The sequence below is a fragment of the Acanthopagrus latus genome, chromosome 1 (genome assembly GCF_904848185.1).
Source record: "Acanthopagrus latus isolate v.2019 chromosome 1, fAcaLat1.1, whole genome shotgun sequence".
NCBI classification, from domain to species: domain Eukaryota; kingdom Metazoa; phylum Chordata; class Actinopteri; order Spariformes; family Sparidae; genus Acanthopagrus; species Acanthopagrus latus.
In genome coordinates this window covers 20,762,077-20,778,732 of record NC_051039.1, presented here as the reverse complement: position 1 = coordinate 20,778,732, position 16,656 = coordinate 20,762,077, and the positions used below count along the sequence as shown (strand labels likewise).

Genomic DNA, 16,656 nt, shown 5'->3' with positions numbered 1-16,656 from the left:
TTCTATATTTTTGAATGAAAAGTGATTTGGGTAGCAAATTGTTGTTTTTTTTGTCTGAATAATGATATTGCCCACTGGACATAACAGGAGGATTTGTTGGTTAGAGGTCAATTATTTTTTATGTTAGTGATTCAGAATATGCTGAAGCTGTATCAATTCACTACCTGTATGTTGCTACAGTCACACAGTGAGAAAAAAAAACAAAACAAAAAACGATGAATCAAGATGCATTAATAATCGCTTTATCGTCGTAGCCCTCAGAATCATAATCAAATTGAAGCGTGAGGTGCCTAGAGATTCCCACCCTTGAGAGTCAAATCTATCTGTGACAAAGAAAAGCCTTTTCGTTTAATAAAACATTAGAGAAAGTAATTAAGTGGTTGATTTTCTTTAATGATCATCACAAAAGTAGGAAGTGATGGGCAAACTCTGAGTAGCAAACTCGGATTTAATATTTATTTTATTTTTTTGAAATCATGAATGGAAATGTGGACAAAAAAAAATTGTTGCATTGAGATGCATAGAGATGCATCAATAATTGGTTTAGAATCGAATCACTGACCTCTGAATCAAAATCAGATTGAATCGTGAGGTGCCTAGAGATCCCCACCCCTACTTTGCACTGCAGCTTTTTAGCAGAAACACAAGAGACGTCAGGCAAAGCAAGAATTGGCCTTTGTCGCGGCCAGTTCTTCAATGTCAGTTTGGTGTTATCTGTTTCACTAGCTAATCAGTGCCACATGGCAAAGATAGCTGGTTAAGTCAGCTAAAAATTGTCCCCTGGTCAACATGGCGGTTTTAGCCGGAGGAATGAGAAAAGTACTTCATCAATTTATTAGAGTAACTTAACATGGCAGACATCACAGAGAGATGTTGCTATGAAAATGTCTTGTTGCATTGGTGTGGCAGGATTTTAGAACATTACAGGCCCACACATTGCAAGATTTAACTTATCTTGTGTCGATCTTTGGTCTGAACAGGGCTTTAAATAACGGCCATGTGGCTGTCGAATATGGTCATTCAGCATAAAATATAAATACCTGTTCTATAATGACTGATAAAGAGCTCATATGCATTCCAATAAGCAATAATAAGCAGTTAATGGTTAAGATGCCCAAACAGAAAAGTGTTGCTCAGAGTTTGACTTTCTCTTGGGAAATTCACCCCACGTTTACCACAAATATCTTTTTTTCTCTTTGTGGTCTTGGCCGTTCAGTCCACTTATTTCACTGCTTTGATAATCCACTTTTTAAGATATATCAGCGGAACGCCTAAGAATCGAGGTGTTCCCACCTAGATAAAAGAGAACATAATTAGTGTAAGAGGGTAAAGATAATGAAGAGATAAATGTAAGCCTGAGTTAAGGATAAGGTAACAAGGTCAGCGGGGAATTCATTTGTTTAATAAAAGATTAGGTCCATGCATGATTAAAAAAAAGGAGGGGAGTGAAAGGTAAAAGTGACAAAACAGAAAAGATGAAAAGAGGATGAGAAAGGTTGCAATGAGCAACGGAGGAAGGGAAGGGAAAAGACAAGGGGAAATGTGTGAGGTTGTAGAATGTAGGATGGAAAAGTGAGAGAGGGAAAACTTTAGTGCTGAAAGTCACTTTTAAAGTTTGTTTTTATGGCGGGCACTGTGAGATTGAATGACCGTCCCACTGTCCTAAGCGCAGTCACAAAAACACACACTCTCACTTCGCAAATTGAACTTTCCGAAACACACATGCAGATACACCCACAGATGTTTGTCCTTACTCCTCCAACGATACATTTGGCTTCCGTCGCAACACTTAAAAAATAAAAAATGCCCCGATAAAATCACGCACGCACGCATGCACCCACCCACACACACACACACACACACATACACACACAAGGGTAATGAGTGCTACCAAATAACTCTCCCGCTTGGGGAGAAAAAGCCTTCATTATCAGCAGCATGCACTTAGAAAAATGAAAAGTCAATAAGACAGCTGGAACATAAACACACAGCTCACACGGGCTGTAATGACAGCAAGCTTTGCCAAAAGGCAGACACACAGGTAAAGAGACTGGATATGGAAAGTAAATGGTAAATAATAGTGGAGCTGACCAGCTGAAGTCTTTAAATAGTCTGTTATTAGTACTGTGCATTTGCTTCCTTTACTAGAGGGCATTTGAGGATTTTCTCTGTGGATTTCTTGTACACAGCCACTGGTGTGTGCCGGGGCTCAGAATATGTGCTCCCGCAACTTCAGGCAAGGATATATAATAGTACTGCTTAGTCCTTTATTCCAACTTTTTCCAGTCATTCTGTTCATTCCTATCACCACAAATGTGATGTTTAAATGGCCACAAGCTGGATTTTGGTGGCACTGATTCCCACACTGGGGCCAAACATTATTTCTGATATCAGCCCCAAACCCCTAGAGGTATTTTTTTGCGGCACTGCTCCTGTGATTAAAAGATTCATGTCATTTTATATCAGTATTTAACATTTCAGAGACTCTTTCCGATGCTTTCATAGATGACAGTCCCACCGCCTGCTGTACTTTCATTCAGCGGAGGCCGTTGCGACAGAACTGCACTGCCTCTAATGCTGAGACATCATCACCTAGGCGGGTGAAAGGGTATGGCTTCAAAACTCCCAAGTTCACTCATCATCTTTATGGCGGGCTATTCAGAAGACAAAGATGACAGGTTCTCACTCACATTAACGAGCTGACAGTGACGGGGAGGATGGAAGAGGAAGAGTCGGGATGGGGGGATGACGGAAGGAGAGAGAGGGAGCAATAAAAACTGAGATGGGAAGCCCAAGGCCAACACATGTACTCAAACCCTCTCTATCGAAAGATGAGCTCTCAGGTGGGACACAAGGTAAATGTAGAGGAGTGTGTGTATGTCCCTCTTGGGATATTCAGTCGAGTATGGCGAGGATTGAGCACTCCTTAAACAAGTCGTTTTTATCATGACAATGGAGAGCAGAAGTTCTGGCAAATCAGCTACTCCTCTGGGTCTTTTTTTGAAAAGACTCCACTGACTGACCAGGCTTGAAAGTTTGATATTAATCTGAGTGGTTTCCTAACATTACCCTGCAGGATTTCTGGTGATCAAAAGATGAAAGACTCAACGTTGCATAAGAAATGTCAAGCATCTAACAAACTAGACCAACACTTAAGCTGATATTTTGGTGAAATAAATCTAATAACTTGACCTTCTACTAAACTTTAACAAAATATCAAATCAGCTGTTTATTCATTCTCTCTCCAGATACAGTGATTTACACACAGAATATAGAGTATTTCTCTTCTTCCTCCATTCTATTTTTGTGCAGCTCAAATTAGTACCTATTTTACCATCCAGTATGTAATAAGGTGTCAGTACACCTGTGACTCCGTATTTGATGTTAATGTTCTAGTCCAAATGACTGTGGGCATTTCACCTCTTCGTACCACTGACCATGATGATCCTGTCCCTTTTGTACAAGCTAGAGCGAGCTGTTCCTCTGCGAGTCTCAGTGATGAATACTAATGAGGAGTTTACTGAGGTGGAACTTTTCTGCTGCCACTGTTAAAGGGTCTGGCGAGGAGAAGTTACGATTGTACTTTCAGGATTTCTGGGTATCCCCGGGAGGATACAGAAGAAAGAGAGAGGGGAAGAGTGTGTGTTTTTTTGTTAGTGTGTGCTAAATATTTTGCTGAGTCAGCACAGAGGCAACAGGAGGCGGTGGCAGGAGGAGACCAGGGGATTTCCGGAGCCCAATAGAAGAAGCTCCTTGAGGGGATTCATTCTGTCCCATTGCATCCGATCAGCCAGCCACTGAGGTCTTTAGCGTGTGTGTGTGTGTGTGTGTGTGTGTGTGTGTGTGTGTGTGTGTTTGTATGTGACAAAGTGGATATTGATGGAACTTGTACTTGCTTGGCACGTTTCCCTGTGCCTGGGGAATCTCAGCCCAAAGTTGTGGCTGCTGCGTGGGTGAGTGAGAATGTGTGACCGAAAGTAAGAGTTTTTCGTGTAATTTGTGTTTCTGTGTGCGTGAGTGTGACAGACAGAGCATATCAGCATGATAATTCATCATTTATGTGCAAGTGTAAGTTCAAAAACAGTACAAGTAAGGTTAGATAGCAGTCTTTTTGTCACTCTGTAGCAGTTTGATGAAGTTAGCTTCGGCAGGCTGTCTGGCCGTCTTGTTTTAAAACAGACTGGTTTCACTGACTGCAAAGATAGCCACACTCACTCAGACATGCAGAAGCATTAAGGTGCTTTTCTTGGTGGGGAAAGCAGCTTTAGGGAGTTTTAACAGCAGGGGTTGAGCTGTCAGGGATCCCAAACCTTCCAAGTATCAGAAAAGAAAAGTCTGTGCATGTGCGTACAAAGACACTAGACCTTCCTGGCCAGCCTGCAGGAGATTAATATCTATATGCTGTGTTCACATCAAAGAGAGAGACAGTGCAGAGGAGCCTTCTGCCTGGAAATATCATTCACCTCACCTGTCACACTGTAAATGCTACTCAGCAATGATCCTATCTCTGAAACTTCCTAAATTCTAATATCAGCACCAAATACTTAGTCAGGTCTATGAGATGGTAGTTATTGTATTCAAGGATTTAGGTGGGAAGCAAATAAATAAATAATTCTGAATGTGCAAATGTTTTCAGGGATAAAGTAGCAAAAGGCTGAGATCCACTGAGAGGGAATGTTTAATGTTTAATGTTTAATTTAGGCAATTGTATTTTTAGTAGTACTAGTACTGATTTTTAGTCACAGAAGTTAAGATAGGTGGTAAGGTCAACTTGTTCAGAGAAAAAAATATTTTTGAATTATTTTATTTCAAAAGTTTATTTCCAGTGGGCAAAGAGTCAGAACAGAACACACTTTGTGGATTTACTTTGCGGTTAACTTTAGGGGTGGGAATCTCTAGGCACCCCACAATTTGATTAGATTCCGATTCAGAGGTCAATGATTTTATTCTAAACCGATTATTGATGCATCTTGATGCAACATTTTTTTTGTGTACATTTCCATGCATGATTTAAAACATAAATAAATACATATCAAATCTGTGTTTGCTACTCAGAGTCTGCTCATCACTTCCTATTTTTGAGATGATCATTAAAGAAAATCAACAGCTTAATTATCTCCTCTAATGTTTTATTAAAAGGCTTTTCTTTCTGGGGGGGAATCTCTAGGCACCTCAAGCTTCGATTCGATTATGATTCTGAGGGCTGCGATGCGATGATAAAATGCCAGATGCCAGCAAACATCCCAGCTTTGCAAAGAACCAACAGGAAAAGAAAAGTGTGACTGTAGCAGCATACATGTAGTGAATTAATACAGCTTCAGCTTATTCGGAATTACTTACATAAAAAACAATAGATGTCTAACCAACATATCCTCCTGTTATGTGCAATGAGCAATATCATTTTTCAGATAAAAAACCCCAAACAATTTGCTGTAAAAATCACAGCTTTCATTCGAGAATATAGAATCCTGTACGAGCAGCTTTAATACAAACATGATATTTGTGGAATTCAGCATTTTCTAAATAACTAACAACATAAAAAAGCTGCCCTTGTTCACAAATAAATAATAAAGAGTCCAATACTTCTCACTATAAACAGAATCCTGAGCACAGAATCCCTTAGACCAAAAAACAAACATTTTGCTGTATACCACATTCAAAAACAGTTTTCATACAAAAAAAGGTCTTAGGCACAACACAGGCACAACATCTGCAGAAAGGAAAGTCAAACCTGATAGACTCTGTGGAGGGCAGTACAGTAAACCTACTGAAGACTAAGGGTTACCCTGCAGATCTGTTTACAGCATATTTATGTCACAGCTAGACAATACAAAAAGCAGCTCTCATACAAAAAATATGAAAACGGCCTCAATTAAATGATGTAGATTAATCATATTCCATTCTGGTTTTGGGCTTGTTCTCTGTGTCAGTAAAACACGTTCGAGATTGGACGTTGCATCTCGGTTCCAAAGTGCACAACATAGCATGAAAGCCCTGGTTCTTGATGACTGAATACGGATGCAAGTCCTTGGCAATAGCGTTGCAATAGAGTTTGTAATTCTCTTCGCCCTTTTCAAGTTGGGTGGAAAATTTGATATCACTTACTTGATGGTCCTCTGGTTGAAGGCATCTACAACCAACTGTTTTTCTTCCTCCTTTGGGTGGAAATGTGTAACGTGGTTTATCATGTGTGTCATGTTTCCAAAATATTTTAGTTTAGTTTGACACAACTTGCATGTTGTGTGGCTCTTGTCCAGGTCCTTTTTCCCGTCAACATCATAGAAGCCAAAATGCTTCCACACGCTTGCTTTTAAAGCAGAGGGTGCCGGTTGAATGATGCGCTCAGCCATCTTGTGTTTTTTGTTTCGTTGCATGCCATTGACTGTCCAGACGCTGCATTTCCGCACTTACAAGTTCTGCCTCTTGCGTTCCACCAACATTACTTGTCAATTAACATTAAGAAAATTGATTTTTGACATTTGTGAATCAATTCAGAATCGTCCACATCTGCATCGCGATGCATCTAAGAATTGATTATTTCTCCCACCCCTAGTTAACATTACAGTGCTTGGTATGCTTGAAGTCTGATATTCTTAATACTATTTATTTTTACTCATCATCACCAAGCAAAGGTGTATGTAATGACATGACAGTGTTCCCATATCATGGGCACAGCAAAAATCCATAGTTCAAACAACTTACATCTCTAGAGTACAAATCCAATACGTGACACTCTTACTCACACTTACTGCTGCTATCACTCTGCCAAATGACAGACTGGCTCCGAGATGTCCAGAAGTGTTAATTAAAGTGCAGCGTGACTACTACGAGGTCCTTATTGTGATACTTGGCACCTAAAAAAATCATTGTGTCTCCTTGCACTCCAACTCTGAGTAAATGTTCATGGGGCCTTTTAGTGATGCCCGGTGGCTTTTGAATTTATGTAATGAAGAGACTAAAGAAGAGACAATATTAAATCCCAACAAGACAGGAACAAAGGTTTACAGCTAAATTTATTTCATATTTAACCTGCTCTGAACTCCAGTTATAGCCATCGTAATCTCCTGTCCGGAGTCCTTTGTCTTAGCAACTTAATTCACTGAGGGGCACCGATGATACTGTCCATCACTTTTGCCAAAGATGCTACATACACACACTGATAAGAACCAATTAGGAAGCAAACATAGTTGTCTGCATCATTATTTCCAAAAATCTCTGTTTCTACCCACTCAGACATAAACACAGAGTTTCTAAATATCTCCACTCTGGAAGGATTTTTCCAAAGGTCTATTTTCAGAAACCTAAAATGCTGTTGATGCCGGTACAGAAGGCCAAAATACACAAATATCTGTGCTCGTGTGGACAGGGCCGGAGTCTCATAATCAGCTCGACCATTAAGACTGCGCTTTACTACCTCTACACTGTAACCAGGCCAGCCATTACTTACTTACTTACTCTTTCCCAATGCCTAAAATTCTTACACCCACTTACACTTATTGCTACTATTGCTACTGTGATCATAAACATAAAAAATATACCCACTGATTGTGGGTACCTGTAGCTTATTTATCAAAAACTATTTCATTCATGCTCTTGGACTTTTCTTAATTTATCGAGTCCCATAAGAATATGTCAGAAAACATATCATATGTCCTCTAAATGACATCCTCTATAGGACACTGGGCCCTCACTAATCAAATAAGAGCAGGGGAAAATGATTTACTTGAGAAAACAGCACGGCTGTCAGCCTCAGTGAGATACACTAATGGAAACAGATAGCATTTAGTTTGGTAAACAGAGGGAGGTAAATTCATTTAGGAATTCAAGCAAAAACAAAACAATAAAACTGACTGTCTTGGAGAAATGATCCGGTTTGAAGGTTTTTTTTCCTTTCGAGAAAGGAAATGTTTACAGTCAATGTGGTCTGTGTGGTATTTGTGTGTCTTACCCACGGTTAGCTGACCAGTCAGTTGTCCCTGATCATTTCGAGCATTGACCGTCACATTTCTGTCTGACTGGAGGATCAACGGACTGTCCTGAAGAGGAAGAGAGAGGGAGAAAGGCGATTAAGACAACAGCAATTTGTATTTCTTGCAAACCAATCAATCCATACGGATATACCTTCAGTTTCCATACTCACACACTCTTCATCTCCCCAGTAGCCCTTGCCCTCACCCTTGTAGCTATAGTCAATACTGCATTAACCTGTATAACCAATACTGCCTAAGCCTGTATCAAGCATCTCAGTTCACACTTGATTGCCTCTCTTCTGCCAGTCTGACACACTGCATTCAATTTGCATAGTGAAAACAGCATACTGTCTGTGAGTGTGTCTGCTTGTTTTCCACAGTGTGTCTCTGTGCGTGGATGCTCGCAAAAAGGCAATTATTTTCAACCTAAATGAGCTAAATGCAACCATGACCCTGACCTCTGCTCCCCTCTTCAGAGTCTGATTAAGCCACACACTACACATATTAGTTGATGTGTGTTGCAATGAATGCAAAACTCCATGTCTGCCATTTTCATTAAGTTCTGAACTCCCACGCTCTCTCTAACTCCCCTGGCCCCCCATCTATCTCTTTTTTTTCTACTGTGTAAATCAGTCTGAGAAATCATCCTGTTCTAAAACAACACTTCCTTCTGTTCGCCTTCTTTCATTATATCTCTGCACTTAACATAATTTCCTTTTTTATTCTCTTTCCCTTCACTTCTCTCCCTTTCTCTCCTTCAAATTGCTTATTTGTTTTGGCGGCGTGAAATGAATAGCTCACAGGTGACCCAATTTCTCTGTTGATTTCCCCAAATTAATATCTTGCTGCATTCCTGTCTGAATTCCAAATGAGAATTGTGTTAAAATTGGAAAGTCGTTGATCCGTTGAAATGGAAAAATCCTCTTTTTTCCCCCTCTCTTTCCTTCCTCTTCACTCTCAATCTCCCTCTCTCACCCCTCTACCTCTCTGTTTTCCCATTTGATATGGATGGATATTCATTGTTTTGTGGTCTGCTTATGCGAGTCGGAACCAAATTTCTAATATGTCACCCCTGTCTGTGCTCTATTTTGGAGCGGCCAGAGACTCCCAGGATGAGCTGATCACGAACACAAACAACCGCACAAGCGTGAGGGACAAACACATAGTTATAGAACAAAGTGCGTTCACAAAGCAGTTGCAAACAGGACCGTATGGCAACATGTGGGTATGCACTATAGAGATTCTCCATGTGAACCATGGCACACAAACTTACATCCACATGAATGCTCAGGTGGAAGTTTACACACACCCCACCTCCATGCACGCACACACAGACACACACCACCCAATCATACAGAGTCAGGTAGCAAATTTGCCAAACAACAAATGAGCGATACACACGGTTTATTGTGCATTGCTTCTCTCATCTGTTTCCCAACGCATGTGTGCTGGATTAATTATTTTCAACGGGGCGTGTGATAGGCTTCACTATATTATCTTTCCACTCTGTTTAAGGCGATGGGCGCTTTGTAAAGCATGACAGATGTAATGTGCTTTGAATCATTCCAGCTCAATGGGCAGTGTGCATGAACAGGCCTGATCCCATTCACTTAGCGCAGGACTCTGTCAGAAGTGCGACCACAGATGGAAAATCTTATTCGATGAAGCACTCATATGCAAATGCATGGAAATACAGGCTATACATAATTGCTGCATATTAAACAGCTGCTAATGTCTATTTACACAACAGCTGATTGGAGCCAAACAATCTGATCGGCCATGCTTATGTGAAACGCAGGAGCAGGTAACAATAAGGGCTAGTCCTTACCGTTAGCCTGCCAACTATAACCACCATTCACAGCACCAATTGAGAATCAAATGGTTATAATTACCTTTGTTACCACTCAGATAATATAATGTATTCAGAGAATCATCACACAAAACTGTTGAATGGGTAGTTGCTGCACTTGTTTACGCTCACGTTGCCATGCAATATCCTGAAACCAGTCAGATGTTGCTCATATTTTTGGTAACTTGGTTGTAAAATAAATATTGCTCAAGTGAGCAGTCTTCAAAACTACTGTGGTAAACAAAGTGATGCGGAGTGTTTTTATGATACATTCTTTGGGCCAATTAACAGACACTGTGAACAAATCATGTCCTAATCACGTAGCTGGGTGCTATGGGATTAATTGATGAAGTTCACACAGTTTGCAAAATGCACATTTATCCCAACAGAAAGGCTTTTTTATTTAGTTTAGTTAAATGCGGTTATATTGCTAAAAATTGCTAAAAGTTACATAAACAACATTACTAAGGCGCTGATTAACTGACCACAATAAACTGCTGTGTCCCTTCACACACAATGTGTTGAGAACACACAGTAGGTGCTGGATGAAGCTGCAGATATATATGATGTTAATTTTATGATCAGGCCATCCAGAATATCCAGTGGATCTAACTGTGATGAGCACATTGCTTTATATGAGTAATAGTCTAGAGCAGTAAAATTAGGTAAGGCAAACCTTCATTATCTGCCGGCTCTGGTTGAGAACCACTTCAGCTAGCTTTCAGTGACATTAAAGGTTCACTTCTCTCCACGACAGTCATTCTTCAAAGCTCTGATCTCAAGGTTTTCATGATGTTTGATGATGGTTTGATGTGTTCTAATCTTAATGTTAGTTTGATGTTGGAGTTATAATGAGAAAGGTTTGTGCACTACAGAATTGTAATCTTTCCATTTCTTAGATATCAATCCATTGGGCGATGCATACATCATCTTCACATTGTTTGATGTTAGAAAACTAATCTGTGTTTGGGAGGTTTCCACTTGTGTGTATGGGCAAAGTTTATACAATGTGTCTAGTTTTCTTGCTGCTTGCAATGAGATTTACATATTCTGCTGTCAATAGACACGTGTTTACACCATCTGAAGACAGCAGCTGTCTTACATGGCAGGATGAACTCTTACAGATACACATTCACAAACTTGCCAGCAAATCTTGCTGTGGCAAATATTTAATAACCTCACAACGATTACAGATGAGTCAACCTCAGATAAGACTCAACACTGTGCAAAACCACATTTACACACAATAATTATTCAAGCACACTGATTAAACAACACAATATGAAAGTGCCCTACAGCATTTCCACTTATAACACATCACACATTTCTACATCAGCTACCCTGTGTTATATGCATTATAAAAATACAATTCAAGTCTACAGAGAGAAGATTCCTGGGGCAGTCACAGGGAGAAAAGCGTGCAGCATCACATATTTAAAAAAAGTTCATTTTGAAAGAAAACAATGTTCAATAATGACATCATGGTGTACAAGTCTAAGCTACATATATATATATATATATATATATATATATATATATATATATATATATATATATATATATATATATATATATATATATATATATATAACACCCAAACACTTTGTGTATATATACACACAGTATAACAGAGAGTTAATAATGCAATTAGATGTGAAAGCTTGTGAAGGCGTTTCTTTCTTAACATGTACCCCAAGAAGAATAGCTATTAAATTCTAACAGCTGATGGGGATCCAAATTATCATTATATAATATTTCAACACACATGATGAAAAATAAAAACCCCTAGGATGTTAATATATTCGATTTGATAGACATTGATATATCATATCATTGATAAAATATTTCCATTTCATAATGAATGGAAGGGGTATAGAGACAACAACAAATATGTCTGCAACTGTTCTGAAAGGCCACACACACATATCCAGGGTGAAAAGCTGGCTGTAATATATATGAAACTATTACCTATGAGGGCAACAGCTTAAACGGTTGTACATACATGACATGTAACAGGAATGGCTATACAAACCATGTTACAGCAGATCTCAAGAAGTAAGTTCAAACCGTGACTCTCCAGAGAAATCAATGATTTAACACACAGAGAAATCAATGATAAAAGCACAGGTAGCAGTGTCTCTTATGAACCATACATCATTTGTGATGTTTACTTTATGCTCAGTTCACTTCTCTGTTTATCTCCCTCTGCCGTTCTCGGCATTGTCCCTCTGGCTTTTGTGTTTAGTGTCTCGCTCATAAATCTCCCCTCATCGTGTGAAATGTGCACAGCAGCACAAATAACGGGACACACATAACACTCTCTCTTGTGAGCTGACACAACATATACCACAGCGCCATTAATTCAGTTAATAGTTTAATTTCACTTTGATTATAAATACAGGCGGAGGGATGCCAGCCTGAGGTAGCCCATGTAATTAGTCAGGTAATAATAAGCTGTGGCTCGTCATCACAGCCTCCAGCCACAAGTAAAGATGGATCCTAATAACAGCTTTCAGCCTGCCTGTCGCACTGACGGTCTCACTCCTATAACTGACTGCCTGTCTGACTGTCAGCCTAAACATGTCTGGACTGGAGGTTCATGAGTGATGTGATTGGTTATTTTTGTTGAATCATTGCTCTAACAGCTTTCAGCTCTCCTGTCTGTCTCCGACGGTCTGTCTCACTGCCTTCATACAGGATCCAGCTCAACAGCAATGTACTCAAGCCTCATGGAAGATACATTTGTTTGAGTCATCTTTGCCATCAGCCTAATAACAGCTTTTAGCTCTCCTGACTTTATCTCTGTGATTGTCTGTCTCACTGACTGTCTTGGAAAAAAAAAATGTATTTGTCAATCAAATAAAAAAGCTTTCAGCTCTTCCATCTCTGGTCTGTCTGATTCTCTTCCCGTCTCTCTGACTGTCAAAAATCTTGGCATCTCTTCAGCTAGTCAACCTGTCTGTTGGCCACTTAGTCGAATTTTGTGGGTATAGTTACATTTCTAGCAACTGAATAGGACAAAGCAGTTCAGAAGAAGAAGTGTCTCTCCATGTACAGTTATGGCAGGTGTGGCGGTAAGTACTGCCAAACTTTTGTACTTCCAAACCAATAGAATGTATTTTAAATTATGTAATAAACACATTTTTTAAAATTCTCTAAGGCACCTGAGTTTTCAAAATGCTCCTTGTTTTCAGGTCTATTACTTTTGCAGTATGTCTGAAAAATGAAGTTAAATAAGAAATAAAGGTGTTTAAAAGTTCTCAGTGATTGATTATCCAACTCTTTGCTCGAGTTTTGAACCTGTAATAGTTTTCTCTGGCCACTTGGAGGCAGTCTCTAAAGTTGATAAGCCAAACTTGCTTGCAGTTGTTTATTCCCAACAATCCAATATTCACTCTCTATTCATGTCTAAACAATTTGTATGTTAAGTTTTAAGACCTGTTTTATCGAGAACAACTGCCTGCTATGGTCAAAAACAACATTATGGAAGAGGTGAAAGTGAACTAAAATGGTAAAGATGCACAGCTATGTAATGAGCAGAAACTTCCTATAAACCTGCTCTGTAAAGCTAAGGAGAGCAGATTCAGATTCAGCACTGCAAGTGGCACCTTTTTATATCAGAAAATCTTGTTTGTAGACACTTTAAATCTACAGATTAACAGTCTACAGATCAACAATACCTAAGTGAAGAAAAAACATGGTCAACCTGGAAATAGGGAACTGTAGACTGTGTTGTCTTTAGCTTGCTGTTTATCTGCAAACAGACTTAAAACCTACAAGGCAAATATTGAGACTCAGCAAGACTGAGTGAGACAGGATTCAAATCCCAGCTTAAGAACAGTAGACAGTTGGACACTTAGAGTATGTTCATTCATGAAGAGCCCATTGTTATTTATTTAATTAGCCTGCCATTAGCTCAAAGAACACAACGGAGCGATAGTTATCAAAGATGTTGCAGGGAAAGTGGTGAATTAAATAAAAAATTCAAGACAGACAGAGGCAGTAAATTGTTAGGCTGTTTAAATGTATCAGTAAAGACAAGTACAAAGTATATAATCAAAGCTAAACTAGACTACCAATCAAACAGTGTGTGATAAAGTGCCTGCAGTGTCACCCCATTCCTCTTTCAACTTTAATTCAACTAATTAGCAGGGACTATTAAATAAGTGATGTGTTTGTTGGTGTGTGGTGCTAATTTGTTGTGTTCAGTCCCCACGGCCATGTAACAACAAAAAATAAACCAGGGTTGCTCACAAGCTTTCGCTCTGGGTACTTGGGTTTAATATGTTCAAGGGTCGTCACGTGCATTCGGGAGCCTTATCATTTATTTACCGTGTCATCAGTGTCCTGTACAAGCTTTGTGTTAAAAGCTCTGACATCAGTTTAACTAACATCTCAATCTGGCAGCTAGCAAGAGAATGGGCCAGTCAAGACCACTGATGGGAATATCAGCATTATAATAAATGGTGAGATTGTAAACCAATCAAAGGCAGTGTCAGTCTACACACAAACAACACACACACACAGCAGCCTCACTCACACAAACTAGCAGAGGTAAGCTTTAGCAATAGCGAGTCCGGAGGGAAAGTTTGCGTTTTCAAAGTGGAAGTAAAAGAATGTACATGTGAAGTGTTCATTATCTCTCAACGGCACACGCTTCTACAAAACTGGTGGCTGAAAACACAGTTGTTGACACTGTTGGTGATGATGACAGCAGACCAGGTGTGGCTAACGTGAGCTCCGCTGACAAAGAAGGACACAGAGCCGTCCAAGAGCTAAAGCTGGATGTTTCTGCTCCAGCTTCACAAAAACTTGTGACACAGTCTGAACTGATTGCAATGATAGGCAGGTATGTTGTTGAGAACATGCTCCCATTATCAACAGGTGACTCAGACTCCTTCAGAGCCCTCACTGGCAAAATACCAGGGAGAGCAGGTGCTGGTCTGCCATGCAGAAAACATTTTTCTAAATATATTGATGCCGAGTGGGCTAAAAAAAAATTCTGAGCTCAAAAGAGGGAAGAAAAAGAAAGTAAGTAACACAATAGTTAATTTCCCTGGTAATTAGTTACTTTTATATTGGAGTAATTTGGTTACAAACTCTTAGCCAGGGCAGCAAGCCACCAATTTCCCCGTCCTTTTGGTGACTCGGTCTGCGGTTTTAGACAGAGGGCAGCAAATTGGGGGTCTATTTCGGTCCGCTGTTTTGCCGCCTCAGAGAGTACACTTATTTCCACCTCACCTGCTGTCTAAATCCGAGGTGTCAATGTGCCGGCCCCTGCGTGAGATGGGCGTAGGTGTCAGTGACCTGCACTGTTGTGCGACCCATAGCCCACAGTTTTAAAACCAAGAAACAGCTGATCACAGCAGTCAGTCCATCACTTCATCCGCAGACATTAAGATGACCAACTGGGTAGCTGCTGAGATCCTGGAGATGCAGCGTCTCCTCGGTCTCTGTGGCTGTTTGGTTGTGTCCGCTTGTTGCTGGAGCGGCAAGCTAGGAACGGTCTCTACTTTCAAATTAAAAGCCCCCCGCTAAGAAACCAGTTCAATGTAAAGCTCTTAGTTTAAAGACAAATTCGTTGTCACTGTTCACAGCCCAACTGCGAGCTGCACATCACGTCACATGTTTACGTCTACCTCAGAGGTGGCTTTTGGAAAAGGAGGAATATTACACCTCCATTGCCGCCCTTTTGTGCTAACTGTTGTATCTAAAAAGGGCTCCAGTTACTTTTTGGGAAGGTTAGGTAACTAGCAACTATAGCTAATTACTTTTTAAAAGTAACATGTCCAACACTGGTCGTGACATGTTTGATCAGTGTGTCTGCATATGTCTGTGTGTGTGCGTGTGTGTGTGTGTGTGTGTCTCTTAACTTGCACTAACATTGGATTAAAGACAAATTAAACACCGCTCATGGTGATGCTTGATCAATTTTCTGACTAAAGTCCATTCATAGACTCTTTACAAAATCATTTGAAATGGATTTGTTCGGCGCTGTTAAATCATGTAATTAATATCCTGATTTAAAAGCGAGCTGAACAGCAAAATTACAATTAGTATTCCATGATCAAAATGTACAACATTGCTGTCTCCAAAGAATCACTGAGAGTAAAACCTTATCTAAAATTGAATTAATTAATCTATTTGAGCTGCACTGGCTCCCATTAGCTTATCTCAAGGCTTCTGCTGGAAACTGTGGTCACAACTCTGTAACTGAGGGCGGCTCTGGCTAGTTGGTGGAAAAAAAAAGAACGAGCTGAGACTGCTAATTTGGAGGCCCTTGTACAGTGGGGGCCCCTCCAGGACTGCAGGGTTAAAGATTTCGGGTGCCTGTTGGCTTCTCATCCTCTTGCCCAATTATGAGTTTGTGTCTCACATGTCCTTTTCTGGTTTTGGTGGGGCTCTGTTGGGTTCATTTGGGGATGCATAACAGATAGAGTAGACCTGATTTCACTTTGAATCAGACAGCTCGGTTGTGATGAAGGAATGCAAAGAAACATGGAAAAAAAAGGTGTGATGAAGCTAGACATGTTCATCACTCTTCTGATTAACTTGTCTTCAGGCATATTCAAGGTCAATTGAGTAGTTGCAGTTTTCAGTTATGTAGGAAGGTAAATGTAACAAAGTGGATCAAGCACATAAAATAATTACACATTGCTTTTTATATGGAAAACAGCACATTAGGCTATTACTTCACCACAACAAGCACAGAAGCATGCAAATCAACAGACAATAGCCTAAAACAATAGAAACTATTAATCCTTAAATATAAATTGCTTTCTTTTCACAAGCTTCAGGCAATGGCTTCATAATTTAAGATTCATAGCCTTGCACTGT

General features: G+C 39.9%; 1 protein-coding gene across 8 annotated transcripts in view; it reads right to left on the bottom strand.

Moving 5' to 3' along the window:
- The window catches only part of LOC119028631 (zeta-sarcoglycan), a 325,032-nt gene that overhangs the window by 66,444 nt on the left and 241,932 nt on the right, over positions 1-16,656 (bottom strand). For all 8 annotated transcript variants that reach the window (XM_037114889.1, XM_037114843.1, XM_037114850.1 and 5 more), the window contains one exon: positions 7,949-8,036. In XM_037114889.1, coding sequence (XP_036970784.1) covers positions 7,949-8,036 — 88 coding nt within the window. The remainder of the gene's footprint in view (positions 1-7,948; positions 8,037-16,656) is intronic.